The sequence below is a fragment of the Stegostoma tigrinum genome, chromosome 26, assembly GCF_030684315.1.
Source record: "Stegostoma tigrinum isolate sSteTig4 chromosome 26, sSteTig4.hap1, whole genome shotgun sequence".
In the NCBI taxonomy this organism is placed as follows: Eukaryota; Metazoa; Chordata; class Chondrichthyes; order Orectolobiformes; family Stegostomatidae; genus Stegostoma; species Stegostoma tigrinum.
Window position 1 is genome coordinate 1,532,779 of NC_081379.1, and position 21,377 is coordinate 1,554,155.

Consider the following 21,377-nt stretch of genomic DNA (forward strand, 5'->3'; position numbering starts at 1 on the left):
CTGAATTGAAGTAAATAAGATTCTGAATGGTCTGGACATGGTCAATGTGGACAGGATGTTTCCTCTTGATGGCCAGTCCAGAAAGGGAGTGGGGGGGGCACTGGTTTAAAATTAGGGGTCCCCTTTTAGGACAGGGATATGGGGAATTCTTTTCTCTCCAAAGGTTGTGAGACTTTGGAGCTCTCTAATTCAGGAGAGATAGGGGCAGTGTCGTTGAATATTTTTAAGGAGGGTTAAATAAATTTGTGTTGGGCTCAGATCAAAGGTTATCAAGGGATCGATGGGAATGTGGAATTTGAAATGCAAACCACGATCTTATAGAATGATTAAAGGGCCGAATGGTCTACTTTGTCTCCTAATTTATGTTCAGATATTCAATTATCAATATTGGCAGCTGTTTGGGATAGAGCATCCCAAATATGAGATGGGATTTCCTTGTAGATGAGGTCCTGAAGCTAGTTCCGAATTGGGCTTTGTGTGTCTCCTGTATTATCCAGGGATTTGTGGCATCTGTTGCATCTTTGACCATTAGAGGAAATGTAGAGCAGGATATTGGCTTTCCTGTTAGTGATCCGATACTGAATCCAGGAAGTGGGGTGGGAATGGGGAGATGAGACTTTTGGGATCATGTGGGGTTGAGGCTACTTCTGAAGCAGCACTCTAAATAATCCCAAAGCTGGGGGGAGGGGGTTGTTGGCCAAATGACAGGCTCAGAGCAAGATGGTCTGCACGCACAGTACACTCTGTGCAGAACACAGTCCCCCTTCCACCTTCACTGCAAAGAAATCTCAGAAGAGATGAGGGAGACAGGGAATTCCACAGCGTGGAGCCTCTGCAGCTGAACGTTCTGCTGCCAATGACGGAGGAACGGAATTCAGGAACGCTGAGGTGAGCAGGATACAAGGAGTACATAGATCTCAGACAGTGGCTCATTGCCCAAAGGGACAGTGAACCAAACACAAGGAGTTTGAACCTACCCCAGGCCTTGACCAGCAGGAGGCAGGGTCAGTCATAATGTGTGAGGTTTTCCCATCTGATGATCTCATCAAAGATAAATTGATGTGGCTGGTGAAAACTGTCTGCTGTCATGGATAGTGTGTGGCATTGGGGTTTGGGAGGGGTCTTCTTCCAGCCCGGTTTAAATCAGGCCCACTACCAATTCCAAGAGAGGATTGTCTCTGGTTAGAGTGTTCTGCGATCATTGTCCTGTTCCCCGAGTCCGAGTGGTCAGCCCCCACACCGGACTGGACCCTTCAGTTCAACATCAGCTGAAAAATCTCTGCACGGTCCAGCTTCCATCTTCATGCTTTTGTTAAAAGTGTAAAACCATTTCTCAAACAATTACAGCAAATTAATCATTGTGAGCGTCATTCAAAGATGACGGTGAATTGGTACAACTCATTGTAAAGATTGTCCCAGTGGGACAAAGTGATGCAAAGATTTATAAAGTCATGAGTGAGGTAATGTAAACGATGATCTCACCCACAGTGTAAAGAGCAGGATCTGATAGATCTTATCCTGGGTTCGGCATTCACAGGATTGTTTAAATCATTCCAGATGGAAAAATCCTCACTGCACCCAACAAAATCCTTGAGAAATGTTGTTGAAGATTATTCTCTGGTTCAAATATCAAATATTAATTTTGCTTTTTTTGATGCAGTTAGGGCTTAAAGTTTAAAGAAACATCCCAAGTTGTTATTCCTGCGCTGGGATACTGCTGTTGAGTGATGTGAACTCTCCGATTGGGAATTTATGATCACAGACTGTAGATTGACTCATTCCTCAACTGAATCTAGCATCCAACATTAAATCTTACAGTATGGAAAGGTGCCATTTGGCCCGTTGTGCTGTGCTGGCTCTTTTAAGGAACCATTTTGTTTGTCGTACACCACTGCCTTTTTCCAACCATCCTGTAAAATTCTCCTTTTCAATATTTATCCAGGTCCTTCTTGAAAGTTGTTGATGAGCTTGCTTCCTCTGTCCTTTCAGGCAACACAGTGTCTCAGATAACGCAAATTGTTTTGTGTATTTCTCATGTCTGCGTTAGAATTAAACCACTGGCCTCTGATTCAACTCCTATTCTGCAAAGTCCCTGAGGTTAGAGAATGGAGCTCAGGGCTAGAAATCTGAGTTGAAATCTTCCTGGATTCTCATACCTGATGGGTGTGAGAGCTTTCCTGGGAGATGTGATGTGGGAACATTTAAATCCTTCTCCTGAGAAGGACTGTGCCTTCCTACTGGCTCTGGTAGAGATGACTGTGCCAGAGAAGGACAGCTGATGTCTTGACCAATCAGATTGTTAATGTTTGTTGGGAGGCACTGGTGTAGTGGCCATGCCTCTGGGCTAGTAATCCAGAACTGCAGATTAATGTTCTGGGACATAGGTTTGAATGCTACCATGGAAAATCGTGAAATTTGAATTCAATTAAAATCTGGAATTAAACCTTAACCTGAGTGTGATCATATAAACACTGCTACTTGTTGTAAGAACCCATGTGCGTCACTAATGTCCTTCAGGGAGGGAAATCTGCCATCCTTACCCAGATAACAAAGTGTGGAGCTGGATGAACACAGCAGGCCAAGCAGCATCTCAGGAGCACAAAAGCTGATGTTTCGGGCCTAGATCCTTCATCAGCATCCTTACCCAGTCTGGTTTTCATGTGACTCCAGACCAACAGCAATGGGGTTGACTTAACTGCTCTCTGGGCAATTAGGGATGGGCAATATATGCTGGCCCAGAATTAATTAAAAGAACTTAGCATGTGAATGATTCACTGCTCTACTCTGTGAGAGTTGAGAAACTCATCAGACCAGTCATGATATTCAATCAAGTTTCTGTCTGTGCTCTTTCACTGACATTACCTGCCAATGTGTGTTTCAAACCCATGTCCCCAGAGCACGTGCCTAGGGTTCAGGGTCACTAGCCTGGCGACATTATGACTGTGCAACCCCCTACCCCTCATGGTGGTGGTGGGGGTGTGGGAAGGGGAGAGTGGCTCATGTTAATTTTACAAAAGTTCAATGGTTTTTCCTGAAATGAACCTTTGCAAAGCTTTCTGCTAATTGCTGCGGCTGGCTGGGGAGGCTTTGCGTATATGCTAATTGTGTGTACATGCTGTGTGTGAGCTAACTGTGTGTACATGCTGTGTGTGTACATTAACCGTGTGTACTTTAACTGTGTGTACATGCTGTGTGTGTACATTAAATGTGTGTACATGCTGTGTGTGTGAGCTAACTGTGTGTCCATGCTGTGTGTGTGAGCTAACTGTGTGTACATGCTGTGTGTGTACATTAAATGTGTGTACATGCTGTGTATGCATGCTAACTGTGTGTCCATGCTGTGTGTGCATGCTGTGTGTGAGCTAACTGTGTGTCCATGCTGTGTGTGCATGCTGTGTGTGCATGCTAACTGTGTGTCCATGCTGTGTGTGCATGCTGTGTTTGCATGCTAACTGTGTGTCCATGCTGTGTGTGTGAGCTAACTGTGTGTCCATGCTGTGTGTCCATGCTGTGTGTACATGCTGTGTGTCCATGCTGTGTGTGAGCTAACTGTGTGTACATGCTGTGTGTGTACATTAAATGTGTGTACATGCTGTGTGTGCATGCTAACTGTGTGTCCATGCTGTGTGTCCATGCTGTGTGTGAGCTGACTGTGTGTCTATGCTGTGTGTGAGCTAACTGTGTGTACGTGCTGTGTGTGAGCTAACTGTGTGTCCATGCTGTGTGTACGTGCTGTGTGTGAGCTAACTGTGTGTCCATGCTGTGTGTACATGCTAACTGCACGCATGCTGTATGTACATGCTGACCGTCTGCGTATGGTAACTGCCTCTTTGTTTAGCCTGTGTATTAGTAAATATTCCAACATATGTTGGGATTTCTGAGTGGATTTTACTTTAACAGACACCGACACTGACCCTAACCAGCTGTTTTTAGGTTTCCAGGTGCTAGAATCGGCGTCTCATTATTGGCCTCTGGACACAGTGGCGGGACTAAACGAGCTGTGCAACGTGAATGGAAGTCAAACAGGTTATGACATTCTCAGTCCACATTCTTCTCTCCCGTTAGTGACAACTGCTTGTTCTTCGCTCACACATTCCAGCACTCTGTACAACTGCTTGTTCTTCGCTCACACATTCCAGCACTCTGTACAATTGCTTGTTCTTCGCTCACACATTCCAGCACTCTGTACAATTGCTTGTTCTTCGCTCACACATTCCAGCACTCTGTACAACTGCTTGTTCTTCGCTCACACATTCCAGCACTCTGTACAACTGCTTGTTCTTCGCTCACACATTCCAGCACTCTGTACAACTGCTTGTTCTTCGCTCACACATTCCAGCACTCTGTACAACTGCTTGTTCTTCGCTCACACATTCCAGCACTCTGTACAATTGCTTGTTCTTCGCTCACACATTCCAGCACTCTGTACAACTGCTTGTTCTTCGCTCACACATTCCAGCACTCTGTACAACTGCTTGTTCTTCGCTCACACATTCCAGCACTCTGTACAACTGCTTGTTCTTCGCTCACACATTCCAGCACTCTGTACAACTGCTTGTTCTTCGCTCACACATTCCAGCACTCTGTACAACTGCTTGTTCTTCGCTCACACATTCCAGCACTCTGTACAACTGCTTGTTCTTCGCTCACACATTCCAGCACTCTGTACAACTGCTTGTTCTTCGCTCACACATTCCAGCACTCTGTACAACTGCTTGTTCTTCGCTCACACATTCCAGCACTCTGTACAACTGCTTGTTCTTCGCTCACACATTCCAGCACTCTGTACAACTGCTTGTTCTTCGCTCACACATTCCAGCACTCTGTACAACTGCTTGTTCTTCGCTCACACATTCCAGCACTCTGTACAACTGCTTGTTCTTCGCTCACACATTCCAGCACTCTGTACAACTGCTTGTTCTTCGCTCACACATTCCAGCACTCTGTACAACTGCTTGTTCTTCGCTCACACATTCCAGCACTCTGTACAACTGCTTGTTCTTCGCTCACACATTCCAGCACTCTGTACAACTGCTTGTTCTTCGCTCACACATTCCAGCACTCTGTACAACTGCTTGTTCTTCGCTCACACATTCCAGCACTCTGTACAACTGCTTGTTCTTCGCTCACACATTCCAGCACTCTGTACAACTGCTTGTTCTTCGCTCACACATTCCAGCACTCTGTACAACTGCTTGTTCTTCGCTCACACATTCCAGCACTCTGTACAACTGCTTGTTCTTCGCTCACACATTCCAGCACTCTGTACAACTGCTTGTTCTTCGCTCACACATTCCAGCACTCTGTACAACTGCTTGTTCTTCGCTCACACATTCCAGCACTCTGTACAACTGCTTGTTCTTCGCTCACACATTCCAGCACTCTGTACAACTGCTTGTTCTTCGCTCACACATTCCAGCACTCTGTACAACTGCTTGTTCTTCGCTCACACATTCCAGCACTCTGTACAACTGCTTGTTCTTCGCTCACACATTCCAGCACTCTGTACAACTGCTTGTTCTTCGCTCACACATTCCAGCACTCTGTACAACTGCTTGTTCTTCGCTCACACATTCCAGCACTCTGTACAACTGCTTGTTCTTCGCTCACACATTCCAGCACTCTGTACAACTGCTTGTTCTTCGCTCACACATTCCAGCACTCTGTACAACTGCTTGTTCTTCGCTCACACATTCCAACACTCTGTACAACTGCTTGTTCTTCGCTCACAGATTCCAACACTCTGTACAACTGCTTGTTCTTCGCTCACACATTCCAACACTCTGTACAACTGCTTGTTCTTCGCTCACACATTCCAACACTCTGTACAACTGCTTGTTCTTCGCTCACACATTCCAACACTCTGTACAACTGCTTGTTCTTCGCTCACACATTCCAACACTCTGTACAACTGCTTGTTCTTCGCTCACACATTCCAGCACTCTGTACAACTGCTTGTTCTTCGCTCACACATTCCAGCACTCTGTACAACTGCTTGTTCTTCGCTCACACATTCCAGCACTCTGTACAACTGCTTGTTCTTCGCTCACACATTCCAGCACTCTGTACAACTGCTTGTTCTTCGCTCACACATTCCAGCACTCTGTACAACTGCTTGTTCTTCGCTCACACATTCCAACACTCTGTACAACTGCTTGTTCTTCGCTCACACATTCCAACACTCTGTACAATTGCTGCAAACTTCCCAAAAGTAGTTATAACCCAGCAGGAGATTTGCCATTTTTGTAGGTTTTATTGCAAACAAAACAAGGACAGGATTGAAATGAAGAGGAGTCATGTCAAATTATATCGAACCTCTGCTGAGATTACTTCTGGAGTCTGTGAACAGTTCTGGTTTCCATATTACAGAAAGGGAACAGACCAGGGAAACTGAAGAAGTTATTAAAGATAATTACAAGAATGATGCCAGAACTGAAAGTTTGTAACTGTCAAGAAGGAATGAACAGGCTTCCTCGCTTTGATTCTGAAAAGCTGCAGGATGTCTCGATTGAATTCGAAGATTTAAATGGGTTTAATGGGGGAGAAGTGGAGATGAAACTTTCATTGTGAGTGAGAACAAAACTAGAGTCTATCAGAGTCACCCATAAATCTGGGGGGAATTTAAGAGAACATCAGGGTCCGAAAAGTGAAAGCATGTTAGAGCTAGTCTGAGTTACTAAGGAACCTTCAGTTTTTAACTAGATGTAAATAAGGAGTTAACCCTGTTGGCATCGATGGGATCTTGTACCATGAGGTTATTTGCAATAGCTTGAACCATGTTTTGATGGATTTCCATTGTATTTCTCCAAAGGGAAAAAGCATTAGAAAGAGAGGGTGATAGAGCAAGATGAAGAGGGGCTGGGAGGAGGCTTGTGAGGACTAGATTGGAGCAACAAGCACACCGTGATACTTTCTAAATAATCTTGTCCACTCTCTTCCCCCAGTGACTCTTGCCTTCGCAGTTTCTATAAATATTGTCATGCAGTGATGAAATGCCTTGAAGCTTTGAACATTTTATTGTGTTTGCTGTTTGATTTCTCTTGCTGTGTTCTGCTGTTGATGTTGTCAGCACCATGATTTGCTGCATGGTCTCACTGTTTGTTATCAATCTCATAGTGTGTGCTTTTCTTCCTTCAGTGCTCCGAATCCACAACTTCACTGTGCTTCCCTCCTATAACTCTTCCTCTGTCTACACCATTGACTCTGCCTTCTCTAATCTCTCCACAATTGTAGGTGAGAATTTACAGATTTGCCTTTGCCTATGTGAGGCCAAGGCAAAATTATAAATTGTAAATAATTTAAAGGGAGGGCCTAATTATCACATCACTAATTAGGAATAACATTAGTCAGCCAAAGATCCAAAGCTGTCACAGAAATTGAAAATTGTTCAAAATATTAAAATGTTATTTTGTTGGTTTTCAGATGTTTATACTGAACCCTTTAACATGTAGGGGAACAGCCCACAGTTAGATCCTGTGTATACTGGGAGACAGCCCACAGTTAGATCCTGTGTATACTGGGGGACAGCCCACAGCTAGACCCTGTGTATATTGGGGTACAGCCCACAGTTAGATCCTGTGTATATTGGGGTAAAGCCCACAGTTAGATCCTGTGTATATTGGGGTACAGCCCACAGTTAGACCCTGTGTATATTGGGGGACAGCCCACAGTTAGATCCTGTGTATATTGGGGTAAAGCCCACAGTTAGATCCTGTGTATATTGGGGAACAGCCCACAGTTAGATCCTGTGTATATTGGGGTACAGCCCACAGTTAGACCCTGTGTATATTGGGGTACAGCCCACAGTTAGATCCTGTGTATATTGGGGAACAGCCCACAGTTAGACCCTGTGTTTATTGGGGTACAGCACACAGCTAGAACCTGTGTATATTTGGGTACAGACCACGGTTAGATCCTGTGTATATTGGGGTACAGCCCACGGTTAGATCCTGTGTATATTGGGGTACAGCACACGGCTAGAACCTGTGTATATTGGGGTACAGCCCACAGTTAGATCCTGTGTATATTGGGGTACAGCCCACAGTTAGACCCTGTGTATATTGGGGTACAGCACACAGCTAGAACCTGTGTATATTTGGGTACAGCCCATGGTTAGACCCTGTGTATATTGGGGTACAGCCCACAGTTAGATCCTGTGTATATTGGGGTACAGCACACAGCTAGAACCTGTGTATATTTGGGTACGGCCCACGGTTAGATCCTGTGTATATTGGGGTACAGCCGTCAGGTAAATCTTGTATATGTTGGGGTGCAGAGCCATATTTATACTCTTTGCATTTTTGGGGTTGCCCAGTGTACAGGGGTACAATCTCTCAATTCTATCCCAGCTGAGAATGCTGTCAGTCTCAGCCGACAGTCTTGAGAGATGCACACGGTTTGGACAGAATCTGCAGCCTCGTTTTCAGTAGGTAGAGTTGCCAATTCTGATTGGATGTATTCCTTGCAGGGGCCATTACATGGCCTCCAAGTGCCCCACCCTCACATTCCTGCTATTGGTCAATCCTTATCGTGCCCCCCCTCCCCCTTCCCACAGCCAATTTGAAAACAGATTTGAGTTGCCATACTGGATGATGAATGACCATCAGACTTTTCTCCCATCTCTAATATTTCTGGAGCTAGTGACACAAAATTGTTCAATGGTTTAAGTAAAAGTGGACAGTTTTCTGTCACTGCCTTGAAGCTGTTTCACCTGTTAAATGCAGATGACCACGGGATGAATATTTCATTGCTGAAGGGTTGGTCGTTAGCAGTAATGCAGTTGACCTGAAACCTTTACTCCTTTGCTTTATAGATATTGTTGAGGGAGTGGTCAAGAAAGGCATTTATCTCAACGGAAATACAGATGGTACATTCCTACACTTTGGCAGTTACAAAAACTCCTGCATAAGTGATCCAGCACAATGCAGTGATGCAGGTTGGTCTAATTGCTTTGATAACAATTATTGTAATTTTCCCAAGCTCAGTCTGCCTTAAATTCTGAATGAGATACTCTTTGTAAGATGGCAGCATTGTAAAGCTGGAAACGTGGCAAGCAGCGTGTGCATAGAAAGATCTCAAGAGAGGGGTGCTACAGGAGCAGGTGTCTTTTATTTCCATATGTTGTTGGTTAAGAGATAAATGTCGTCCAGAAATAGGGCAGTAGGGGCCGCTGGGATTTCAATGACAGTCAGATCCATAAGTACATGAATAGGAGAGTTTTAGAGGGATATGGGCCAATCACAGGCAAGTGGGACTAGTTTAGTTTGGGAATATGGTTGGCATGAACCATATGGGCCGAAGGGTCTGTTTCCATGCCCTCTGACTCTATGATACTTGCTGTGCTTCCATTTCATAAATAATCAGAGATAGTTCTAACAGAAGCAAAATCAATACTATGGATTCTGGCAAATCTGAAATAACTCTACATGTTGGAGAAGCTTGGCAGGTCTGGCAGTGTCTGTGGAAAGAGAAAAACAGAGTTGGTGTTTGCAGTCCAATCTCACTCTCACTGTCAGCCTTGATGAGTTGCAGCTCTGACAAAGGCTCACTGCACTTGAAACATTAACTCACCTTCAGGTACGGTTGCCTCATATTATCCTTAGCATGTTTCTTCTTCTTTGGGACAGATTTCTGCTGTGGTTCCTGAATTATCTCCAGAAGTACCTGCCATTACTGCTCCACCATCTTCCCTGTTAGGTTTCCCTTCCAATCTAGCTAGCACTGCAACCTCACAGCGCCAGGGATCCAGGTTCGATTCCACCCTCGGGCGACTGTCTGTGTGGAGTTTGCACATTCTCCCCATGTCTGCGTGGGTTTCCTCCGGGTGCTCAGGTTCCCTCCCACAGTCCCAAAGATGTGCAAGTTAGGAGGATTGGCCATGGGAAATTTCCCATAGTGTTCAGGGATGGGAAAGCTAGATGGATTAGCCGTGGGAAATTCAGAATTACAGGTGTAGGATGGTGAGGTGGGTCTGGGTGGGATAGTCTTTGGAGGATGGTTAAAACAGTGATCAGAGATAATGGGAACTGCAGATGCTGGAGAATCCGAGATAACAAAATGTGGAGCTGGATGAACACAGCAGGCCAAGCAGCATCTTAGGAGTGCAAAAACTGATTTTTCTGATGAAGGGGCTAGGCCCGAAAAGTCAGCTTTTGTGCTCCTATGATGCTGCTGGGCCTGCTGTGTTCATCCAGCTCCACACTTTGCTATCTCTAGTCTTTGGAGGATCATGTAGACCTGATGGGCTGAATGGACTGCTTCCACATTTTAGGGATTCTATGATTCTCTCTTCCTATTGGATGCTACCAAACAAGGGAAGTTTCTCCAACAGTTTTTGTTTGATTTTCACCAGATTTGGTTCACAATGTGCAGCGTGTTTTGAGCTGACAAGAGGAGTGAGTCTTTCCTGAGACTCTGGGTCAGTAAGGACAGGGTGAGGTGTTTAGGCTGATAGGACCCCGATTGAAGGGCACTGCGTGCAGGTGGGAAGCAAAGAGGCTGCTGCACCTATTTCCTGGGATAAATGTTGCTCCCATGCTGTGAACCCAGCCCCTTGTTTTAGATACAAAGCAATTGGGTTTGTTCCTGCATAATAACAAAGTGTGAGGCTGGATGAACACAGCAGGCCCAGCAGCATCTCAGGAGCACAAAAGCTGACGTTTCGGGCCTAGGCCCTTCATCAGAGAGCCTGCTGCAGATTTAAACATTGTCCACTTTGTTTCCAGGTGTGACATTCTCCTTCTTCTGGAAGAACTTGGAGAAATGGTCTGGGTCCACCATCACCTCAGCGGGCAAGGTGCTGTCCAGTGGATTCTCTATCTATGCCAGCGTTGACGGAGGCTACATAGAATTTTACACACGCAATACCTTACGCAGGTGGAAAGCAATGATCAACCCACCAGGTAAGGTCGTACTCTCAGAAAGACAATCCCCTCTCATCTTTGTACATTTGCAGCCCGCCTTTGAGTCAGGGATCACACACTCATCAATGAAATGGCGAATGGGAATTCTTGGAGTTGTAGGGCCATTCAGCCCCCTCGAGCCTGTCCCTTGGCTGATCTGTGGCCTAGTCTCTTTGACTGGCATTAGGTTTGTATGTTGTTCTGAATTGTTAATTTATTCCCAATACGTTTTTCTACCTCTGCTTGTTAACATTGCTCGTTTTCTGATGTCGTGCTCTGGGTGTATGGCTGTCTTTTAGAGGTAAGTCCTGGGGCTTCTCAGGAGCCTAGTAGTGAGTTGCCTTCAGATCACATGACTGATAGGAATGGAAAGCAAACAGAATAAAATACTGAGGTCAATTGGGTTTGCTTTCTCCCATCACATGAGTCACATGATGCAATCAATGTGATCAATCTGGATCAATGAGTGTTGAACAGATCCAGAGATGGAGTGAGAAAGAACTCCGAAGGGAGGCTTTGCAAAGTTTAGAGTCATACAGCTCAGAAGCAGACCCTTTGGTCCAACCAGTCCATGCCCCACGTGCCCAAACCAAACCAGCCCCACCTGCCAGCTCCAGGCCCATATCCCTCCAAACCTTTCCTATTCATGTACTTATTGAGATGTTATTTAAATGTTGTAACTGTGCCCACATCATCCACTACTTTCTCTGGACGTTCATTCCACACAAACCACTCTCTACGTAAAGAAAAGATGTGCCTCATGCCTTTTTGAAATCTTTCTCCGTTCACTTTGCAAATATGTCCCCAAGTGAAATCCCCTAACTGAGGGGAAAGACCTTTGCTGTCCACCTAATCCATCTATGCCTCTAATGATTTTACAAATCTCTATAAGGTCACCCTCCAATCTTCTGCACTCCAGTGGAAAAAATCCCAGTCTATGCTGCCTATTTTTATATCTCAAACCCTCCATTCCTGACAACATCCTGGTAAATCTTCTCTGAATAATCTCTGGTTTAATAATATTCTTCCCAAAACTGGGCAACCAGAGCTGCGATCAGAGATAATGGGACCTGCAGATGCTGGAGGATCCAAGATAACAAAGTGTGGAGCTGGATGAACACAGTGGGCCAAGTGGCACAGTTTTCCACGAGAGGCCCCACCAGTGTTATGTACAACTGCAACATGACATCTCATCTCCTACACTCAGAAATCTGAGCAACAAAACCAAGCATGTCCAATGCCTTTTCGACCAGTTTCTCCTTAGCACAGTCTATTGATTGGGCGTCAGGTCTCAAGTTACTCATGTTCACCGTCCTCAAATGTGAATTCAGAAAAAAAGTCATTTCAGCTTGTACTTGAGTACATCATCATTAACAGTTTCCATTCACAGTCAATGATGACCCTGAAGAGAGAAGCAGAGTTCCATTTAAGATCCTGAGTGAGTACAAAGAATAAAGAACAAAGAAACCTACAGCACAGGAACAGGCCCTTCGGCCCTCCAAGCCTGCGCCGATCAAGATCCTCTGTCTAACCTGTCATCTATTTTCTAAGGGTCTGTATCCATTTGCTCCCTGCCCATCCATGTGCCTGTCCAGATACATCTTAAAGGACACTAACGTGTCTGCGTCTACCACCTCCGCTGGCATTCGGTGGGTTGGTGGGCCGGTTTGATGGCGGCGATGCAGAGGCTTTGGAGATAGCAGTGCAGTGGGTCCTGTACAGAAATCCCTGCCTAGGCAGACGTGGGTAGCTTCGGCATTCCACAGCCACTCCGTAGAGGAGCCACGGAAGGGACAAAGAATTAACTTTATCTCGATTATTTATTTTTATAAATTTTGGAATTAAACTGACAGCAAATTATTGCGACTGGTTCACATCTTGTATTTTCACAAATACAAGTGACGATAAATTGCTATTTTGTTCTATAAATGGTTGCTGTACAATCTGAACAGGCTCAATGGACTGAACAGCCTCCTCTTGCATTTAGTGAGTAATAATTGTTAAAATTCAGTCCCACATTTACTTCTAATTATTTTAAATGCAGCAGTGTGACTGTAGCTTTCCTCGATGAACTATTTATCACTATTTTTGTACCTGGTTCATGCCTCACGACAGAATCTACAAATTGAATGTGTGTGTGATTGGCCTAGCTGCCAATTGAAGGATCTGCAGAGAATTACTAACAAATGACTCACGGTGAGGGGACTGAAGCTTTAGTTGATGCTAATTAAGAGTGAAGCACAATGGGCAGTGATTCCAAAGCAGTGCAGGGACCCAGCAAAAAACCCAAGTGCAGTTACGGCCTTGAAATTATTCTCAATTACCTGCTGGTTTTCAGTTTTTGGTATACAGTGTGAAGCCTTTGAGAAAATTTTACTTGATCTTCCCTTCCACACAGCCTTTCAATTTTCCATTGAGGAATCTTGGCAGTGTACCTGTGTTTTAATTTATCTGGAACTATTTTACAAAAGGTCCAACAGGGAATGTAGAATTATTCAAATAGTGCGAAGTTACAGCTCTTTAAGAAGACAGCGATGAGAAACTGTATTAACGTGATCTCAGAGTTAGTTTTTAAATAGTGTTGGGTTTGGAATTTCTTCTCTGAGTCCTGGTTTTGAGTTATACTCAATAGGAAGAGGTCTAGTTTCTCGAGGTTGTATGTTTATATGCACATTGCAGTTTATCCTGCAACACCTTCTAATCACGTTATTTCCCATTGTCAGAAAATTGCAAAGATGCATGCTTTTCATCGTGTGTCTGTCTGTCTGTCCATGTGTGTACTGACCTCTGCCTATGTGTCTGTGGCTGTGTTCATGTGACCCACTGACTCACTGTTGTCAAACAATGGCCTAGTGGTATTATCACTTAGCTATTAATCTGGAGACTTGGGTAACGTTCTGAGTCCATGGTTCAAATCCTGCTCTGGCAGATAATGGAATTTAAGTTCCCTTAATCTGGATTTACCAGCTAATGACAATTGTCAGGAAAGACCCATGTGGTTCACTAACCCAAGGAAACTACTGTTCATATCTGATCTACACGTGACTCCAGGCCCACTGCAATGCCTTCTGGGCAATAAATATTCACCTGGCCAGTGACACCCACCTCCCATGAACAAAGAGGAAAAAAGTCTATAAGTCAACTGAACGAGTAAAAAATTTGAACAGTGATAGGAAAAATACCAGCTTAGTTCTGAAGTTTCACAGCTTTGCAAGTGCATTCATTTCTGCTCATTGTGTTTCAGGTCCTGAATGGACACACATTCTGTTCACGTGGACCTCTGGAGGTGGCCTAAAGATTTATGTTAATGGGACATTCAGCACCAACGATACCTATGGGAAGGTGGCTGTGGGTAATGAAAACCAGTACGCTAACCTGGCTGGCAGAAAGAGCGATCAACCGTACCGTCGCTATGTGACAGGGTCATTCGATGAGTTTGTTATTTGGGAACGGGCACTCACACCCTATGAGATTCAACTATACTACAATGCCACAACAGGTAACCTGACGAGGAAACTGCGAGAAACGTTTGTACTCTCTATGTGTGTGTGTATGGTGCCTTTCCCTTACTCACTGTGGTCCCAAAACTATTGCCCTATTACATTTCTAACAGCCCCTTGTTGGCTATGAATGTCTTGGGCTGTCAAGCAATGGGAAACACCAGGATTTAAAAGGCTAATGGGATAGAATCCAGGCATTTTCTTTCTTCTGGTCGGCAGTCTATTCTGATTTCAGAAACAAAAAAGCAGCAATTGCTGGAAAATCTCAGCACGTCTGGCAGCATCCATGGAGAGAAATCAGCGCGAATGTTTTGGGTCCAGTGACCCTTCCTCTCTCCTTGCTTGAGGCGTGGTGACCGTCAGGTTAAACCCCCGCCAGCCATCTCTCTCTCTCTAATGAGAGAGCAGCCAAATAGTCCGCTCAGACTATAGTCGCTTCATGTTAATCTAAATAGTTATGTTGCTGGGATGTATTTTCCTCTGGATTTCTTTGCTTCCTTCAGTTGTGGATTTTATGAACTTTCTTAGCAGCAGCAAATGATGTGTGAGCAAACACTCAAACAGAATGATGAATAATTGACTGCTGTTATCTCTTGCCAGGTCCCCATGGATGCCAGACTGAAACTGCCTCCATCTCAGGCCAGGGGCAGTCAGATTCTCGTCCTGTCACAACAGATGTCCCGGTAAGTCTGTGAATGGAATTCCTTCTGCTCCGAGTTATTCTGCAAACTGTTCTGAGGTAAGATCGGGCGGTGGTGGGGGTGGGGTGGGGGCAGCGCGAGGAAGCTGTTAATGGCGCAGTCCCATCAAAGTGTTTTTTTAATATTCTTTCCAGCTGTCTACAGTCACATATTCCCCGAGGATGGGCACTCCTGCAGCGGGAACAGAAAGTCGTCAGTCTCCAGTTACTCCTGATGGCTTCCTGGATTCCTCCTTAGTCCTTCCCAATGAAACATTGCCACATTACACTGCCTCCAACCTTACTGAGGTAATGCCTATTAGTAAAGGAGTAATCACATTGTTGGGCACATGCAGATGTCTGTGCGTATTGTGTGGATGGCATTGGAGTTTTGATGTCTATTCTTGCCAACCAAGGTTGACCTGTTCCTCCTTTGTACTTCTCTCATGGGGATGTGGGCATTGCAGGCTGGGCCCAGCATTTATTACGCATCCCTGGCACCTTCTAGAACCGCTGCGTTCCATGTGCTGAGGTAGACCCATGATGCCCTCAGGGAGGGAATTCCAGGACTTGGGAGATGGCCATTTTCTAGCACTTGTGTGACCTGAATAAGAGGTCGAAGCTGAAATAGGCCATTCAGCCCATTGAGTCTGCTCTGTTAGTCACTGAGATCATGGCTGATCTGATCATCCTCAACCTCACTTTCCTGCCTCATAACCTTGATTCTCTTACTGAGTGAAAATCTGTCTCTTTTAGCCCTGGATGTACTGAATAATCCAGCCATTGTAGGAAAGAGGTCAACAGATTCACTCCCCTCTGGCGCAATTCCTCCTTTTTGCTGTCTTAAATGAGCAACGCTTTTGTATGAGATTGTACACTCTGGTCCTAAATTCTTCCACAATAGTTTTGTTAAAATTAAATCCAACTTACACCATTGTGGGATTTCGAAAGTTGAATTTAATTTTTAAAAAATGTCAGGGGCTGTCACTCTCACCTCACCCTCTGGAATTCAGCTCTTTTGTCCATGTTTGACCCAAGGCTGTAATGAGGTCAGGAGCTGAGTGGCCCTGGTGGAACCCAAATTGGGCGTCACGGAGCAGGTTATTGCTGAGCAGGTGCTGCTTGACAGCCCTGTTACTGACACCTTCCATCACTTTACTGATGATCGAGAGGAGACTGATGGGGTGGTAATTGGCTGGGTTGGATTTGTCCTGCTTTTTGTATACAGGACACACCTGGGCAATTTTCCACATTGTTGGGTAGATTGTAACTGCACTGGAACAGCTTGGCTCGTGGAGCGGCAAGTTCTGGAGCACCAGTCCTCAGTACTATTGCCGGAAGGTTGTCAGGGCCCATAGCCTTTGCAGTGTCCAGTGTCTCCAACCGTTTCTTGAGATCACGTGGAGTGAATGGAATTGGCTGAAAACTGGTATCTGTGATGCTGGGGACCACTGGAGGAGGCCGAGATGGATCATCCACTCGCCACTTCTGACTGAAGATTGCTGCGAGTGCTTCAGCCTTATCTTTTGCCCTGATGTGCTGGGCTCTTCCATCACTGAGGATGGGGATACTTGTGGAACGTCCTCCTCCAGTGAGTTGTTTAATTGTCCACCACCATTCACAACTGGGTGTGGCAGGACTGTGGAGTTTAGATCGGATCCATTGGTGATGGGATCACTTAGCTCTGTCTATCACTTGTTGCTTTCGCTGTTTGGTGAAACTGATTCTTAAAACTAACACCTTCATCTGCTGGAATATTTCTGTGTGATTTGATTGTGGGTCTTATTTGTGGTTGCCCCTGTGAAGTGTTATTGGATGGTTCACAGTGTTAATGGTGCTAACCAAATGCAAGTGTTGTTTGCAGTTGTAGGGTGTTGACAGGGCTCTGATAATGGAAAAGCTGTCTCAGTCACACAGGAGCTGCTGTACCCCCAGTCACCGTTGTGGATGTTAAAATCTGACATGTTGATCACAGTGTCTTTGGGGCCAGCCACTAACTGGACTCGTTTGCTGTTTCTCTAGAACTTTCTGCAGACTGTTGGTGAAGTCCTGGCGTTACCCAGTTGGAGTGGAACAGCAGAGGTAAGGCAGGTTTACTTGTCTAGTGCTGATCATGAAGCAGGTCACAGTGACTTCCCTTCAGACGTTTTCATTAGCATATCACAATTGAGGAGAAATAGGAGCCAATTTGCACACAGGAAGATCCCAGAAATAACCATGGGGAAAATGGCATGATGGATATATTTTGGCTGGAGCCCCAGAGAGAGCTCCCCCGTTAAGTCCATAAGCGGGGAGAGGCTGAATCCATTTGGCCCATCGAGTCTGCTCTGTCACTCAGTAAGATCATGGCTGATCTGATAATCCTCAACTCCTTGTACTGCCTTTTGCCCTCTAACCCGTGCTTCCACTGCTGATTTTAAAAAAAAACCTCTCTATCTCAGCCTTGAATGCACTCAATGACCTAGCCTCAATAGGCTCCGTGGTAAAGAATTCCACAGATCCACTCCCCTCCGAGAGAGGAAATTCCTCTTTGTCTTGCTGTTAAATGGCTGACCCCTTACTTTGAGATGATGCTGCCTGATTCTGGACTGTCCCACAAGGAGAAGCAGCTTCTCCATATCTGCCCTGTTCAGTTCCTTAAGAATCGTTCGATAAAGTTCCCCTCTCATTTTCAAAGCCTAATGAGTACAAGCCCAATATGCACAATCTTTGCTCATATATCAGCCCCACCATGCCTAGGATCAGCTGAGTGAACCTTCTCTGGTGTGTCTTCCAGTACCAGTCCTTGGATAAGGGGCCTAGAACTGTTCACAGTATTCCAGCTGTGATCTGCCCAGTATCTTGTACAGTGTGGACTGTGTTTGCCTGCTCATACCCTGTGAGATACTGTTCTCTTTCTCCTTGGTGACCATTCTCCTCAGTGTCTTGCATACCTGGTTCATCCTGCAGTCAGCCTGTTCACGCACATTACTACACGGTGCTGGAGCGGGTGCGACTTGAACCTAGGCCCCCTGTCTCAGAGGTAGGGTCACCGCCACTGGGCTACAAAACTCTTCAGTACTGCATTACTGTTAATTGGCACTTGTATTATGAGAAGCATTGAGCTATAGAGCTGATCAGTCATGCTGTAAAACTTCAGTTAGGCCGCACCGACAATACTGTGTGCAGTTCTGATCGGCACTCTACAGGAAGGATGTGGAGGGTGCTGCAGGGGTAAACCAGGAGTGGAGCGTGTTATCTACGAGGAGAGGCTGAACAGGTTCAGAGAGCAGGCTGTGGAGGGGATCATTTCTGCCAACTGCCCACCCCTTTTCCGTGGTTATGTCAGAGCTGGGGTAACCCTGGTGAGGGACCACACTGTGTCCGTAATGCTGTTGAGGCCTCTTGGGAGAGATGGGCAAGGTGGGGACTGGTGTGCTTTATTTCACCCACCCAACTTGATTTTGATTTGATCCTTACCCACCCCTTCACTTTTCCTTTCACATCGGCATTGCCCCTACAGGGGCTCTGCTTGGCACAGGCTACCTGGCCACGTGGGTGTTTTTTCTGGTGATGGAAATGTTGAATAATATTATGGTGCACGTGGTGTTCTTACTGAGAGCTGGCACGTACACACACAGCATGGGTGCTGTGGGGGAAAACCAAGCTGTATGGCAGTAGTGAGGGGTAACCAAAGAGAAAAAAAAAGAGATAAGGAGAGATAAAAAGACTGAAAGAACTGCGGATGTGCTAAATCAGGAACAAAACAGAAGCTGCTGGAAAAGCTCGGCTGGACTAGCAGCATCTGTGAAGAAGAAAATCAGAGTTAATGTTTTGGGTCTGGTGACCTCTCCTCAGAACTCAGGACAAGGAGAGGTTGGACAAACTTGGAATGTCTTCACTGGAGCATCAGAGGCTGTGGGTTGACCTGATAGAAGTCTATAAAATCATGAGAATCATGGACAGGGTGGAATGTCAGAGCTTTTATCCAGGGTGATAATGTCAATTACAGGGGGTACAGGTTGAAGGAGAGCATTTAAAGGAGTTGTTGGAGGAAAGTTTTTTACAGAGGGTGGTGTGTACCTGGAACATGTTGCCAGGGAAGGTGGTAAAAGCTGATGCGATAGCAACATTTAAGATGCATTTGGACAAATACATGAACAGGTAGGGGATAGAGGGATACAGATCACGTGCAGTCAGATGGGATTAGATTAGAATGGCATCATAGTTAGCACAGACATGCAGGGCTGAAGGGCCTGTTCCTGTGCTGTACTGTTCTATGTAATGTCATTAGCTAGAGGGAAGGAGTAACAGAGATAGTGTGTTCACAGAAAACACCCAGGATTGGGTTTGTACTTTGGCTCTGATATTGAAGTGGAATTTATCAAAGAAAATGTTGCAGCTTTGATAAAACTTCTGATCAGTCCAGGTGTAGGGAAAACCTCTAGCGCTCCAGTGTTTTTGCATAATCACCAAGTGTCTGGAAATACTTCCCAGTTACGTTCAGTTAGGGTTTGCAGAGATAGCGGGTTCTACAAAGATCCAACAAGTAGCACTGTCCAGATACATGTGGATTTGGTTGACTGGTACACACACACACACACACACACACACACACACGTGCACACACACACACACACACACGTGCACACGCACATGCACGCGCACGCGCACACACACAGACACACACACACACGTACACACACACACAGACACACACATGTACACACACACGTGCACACACACACGTACACACGTGCACACGCACACACACGCACAAGCACGCACACACACACGTGCACACACACACGTACACACGTGCACACGCACACACACACGTGTGCACACACACACGCACACCCGCATGCGCACACACACGTGCACACACACACGCACACACGCACGTGCGCACACACACACACATGCACACACGCACGTGCACACACACACACACACACACGCACACACCCGAAATCCTGGGCTGTACTACACAGGATTTTATTCTGTGAATTACTTGTTGTTTTTATTATTTGCCTTCTCTCTGGTGCTGGTTTAGTTTACATTGGCACGTTTACCTGGTGTCTGAAAGGCCGAAGTTGTACTGAAATGTTGTGTGTTTCGTCCCCAGTCGGTGGCTCTGGTCAGTGGTTTGATTGGCACCGTTGACAAAGTCATGACCCGAGTGGCCAGCAGCCTGGAGGGAAACCCCAGCTCAGCCGTCAGCATCGAGGGAAGCTCTGAGGTGGCAGGTACGTGTCTTACATTCTGCTTCTGCACAATTCACTTCTGTCCACTTCCCCGTCCTGGCCAAAGCTGGGCTGTGGGGGAGCCAATCAACTACAGGCACACATTCACCCACAAACATGCCAGCACATTGTCACAAGCAAATACGCACGGGTGGGCATACTTACAGACGCACAGAAATACACACCCACTTATACACAGAGACACACACCGAGCTACACACCCACTCGCAATCTCCCTCCCTCTCTCTCTCTCTCTCACACACATGCACATACTCTCACACGCAAACACACACTCTCACACGCAAACACACACTCTCACACGTATGCACACACTCTCACACACAAACACACACTCACACACATGCACACACTCTCACACACAAACACACACTCTCACACACAAGCACACACTCTCACACACGCACACACTCTCTCACACAAACACACACTCTCACACGTGCACACACTCTCACACGTGCACACACTCACACAAGCACACACTCTCACACACAAGCACACACTCTCTCACACATGCACACAAATAAACTCACTCACCCAGTCAAATACTCACTCACTCACTCTCTCTCTTACACACACACACATGCATGGACACCCACACGCAGTTACACACGCACACGCATACTCTCTCTCTCCGTCTCTAACACACACACACACACACACACACACACACACACACACACACACACACACACACACACACACACACACACACACACACACACACACACACACACAGAATGAAGTGTTGTAAAGCCCAGTTTTTCAATTCCAAAGAAGGGTCACTGGACTCTAAACATTAACTCTGTTTCTCTCTCTACAGCTGATGTCAGACCTGCTGAGTTTCTCCAGTGCTTTCTGTTTTTGTTTCAGCCTGTAGGATTTTTCTTGTATGATTCATTGCTTTGTGTTTTTATTTCATCCTGTTGTGCTGTTCCATTTTAAATGCTGCTCTGTTCAGTTCTGGTTAAGGATTCTGTTTTAAATATTAATTCTCTCTGTGGGTGAAGACACTGAGTGTTCTTGGTGCTTTCTGATCCTGATTTCCAAAACC

At 45.7% G+C, this 21,377-nt stretch overlaps 1 protein-coding gene across 4 annotated transcripts in view; it reads left to right on the forward strand.

The window, feature by feature from the left end:
• The window catches only part of adgrd1 (adhesion G protein-coupled receptor D1), a 259,133-nt gene that overhangs the window by 19,024 nt on the left and 218,732 nt on the right, over positions 1 to 21,377 (forward strand). For 2 of the 4 annotated variants that reach the window (XM_059654887.1, XM_059654885.1), the window contains exons 3-10: positions 3,934 to 4,026; positions 8,813 to 8,935; positions 10,725 to 10,901; positions 14,146 to 14,400; positions 15,002 to 15,084; positions 15,237 to 15,389; positions 17,103 to 17,162; positions 20,188 to 20,308. In XM_059654887.1, coding sequence (XP_059510870.1) covers positions 3,934 to 4,026; positions 8,813 to 8,935; positions 10,725 to 10,901; positions 14,146 to 14,400; positions 15,002 to 15,084; positions 15,237 to 15,389; positions 17,103 to 17,162; positions 20,188 to 20,308 — 1,065 coding nt within the window. Of the gene's footprint in view, positions 1 to 3,933; positions 4,027 to 7,137; positions 7,234 to 8,812; positions 8,936 to 10,724; positions 10,902 to 14,145; positions 14,401 to 15,001; positions 15,085 to 15,236; positions 15,390 to 17,102; positions 17,163 to 20,187; positions 20,309 to 21,377 lie in introns of all 4 variants that reach the window. The other 2 variants (XM_059654884.1, XM_059654886.1) reach the window with 2 other exon arrangements.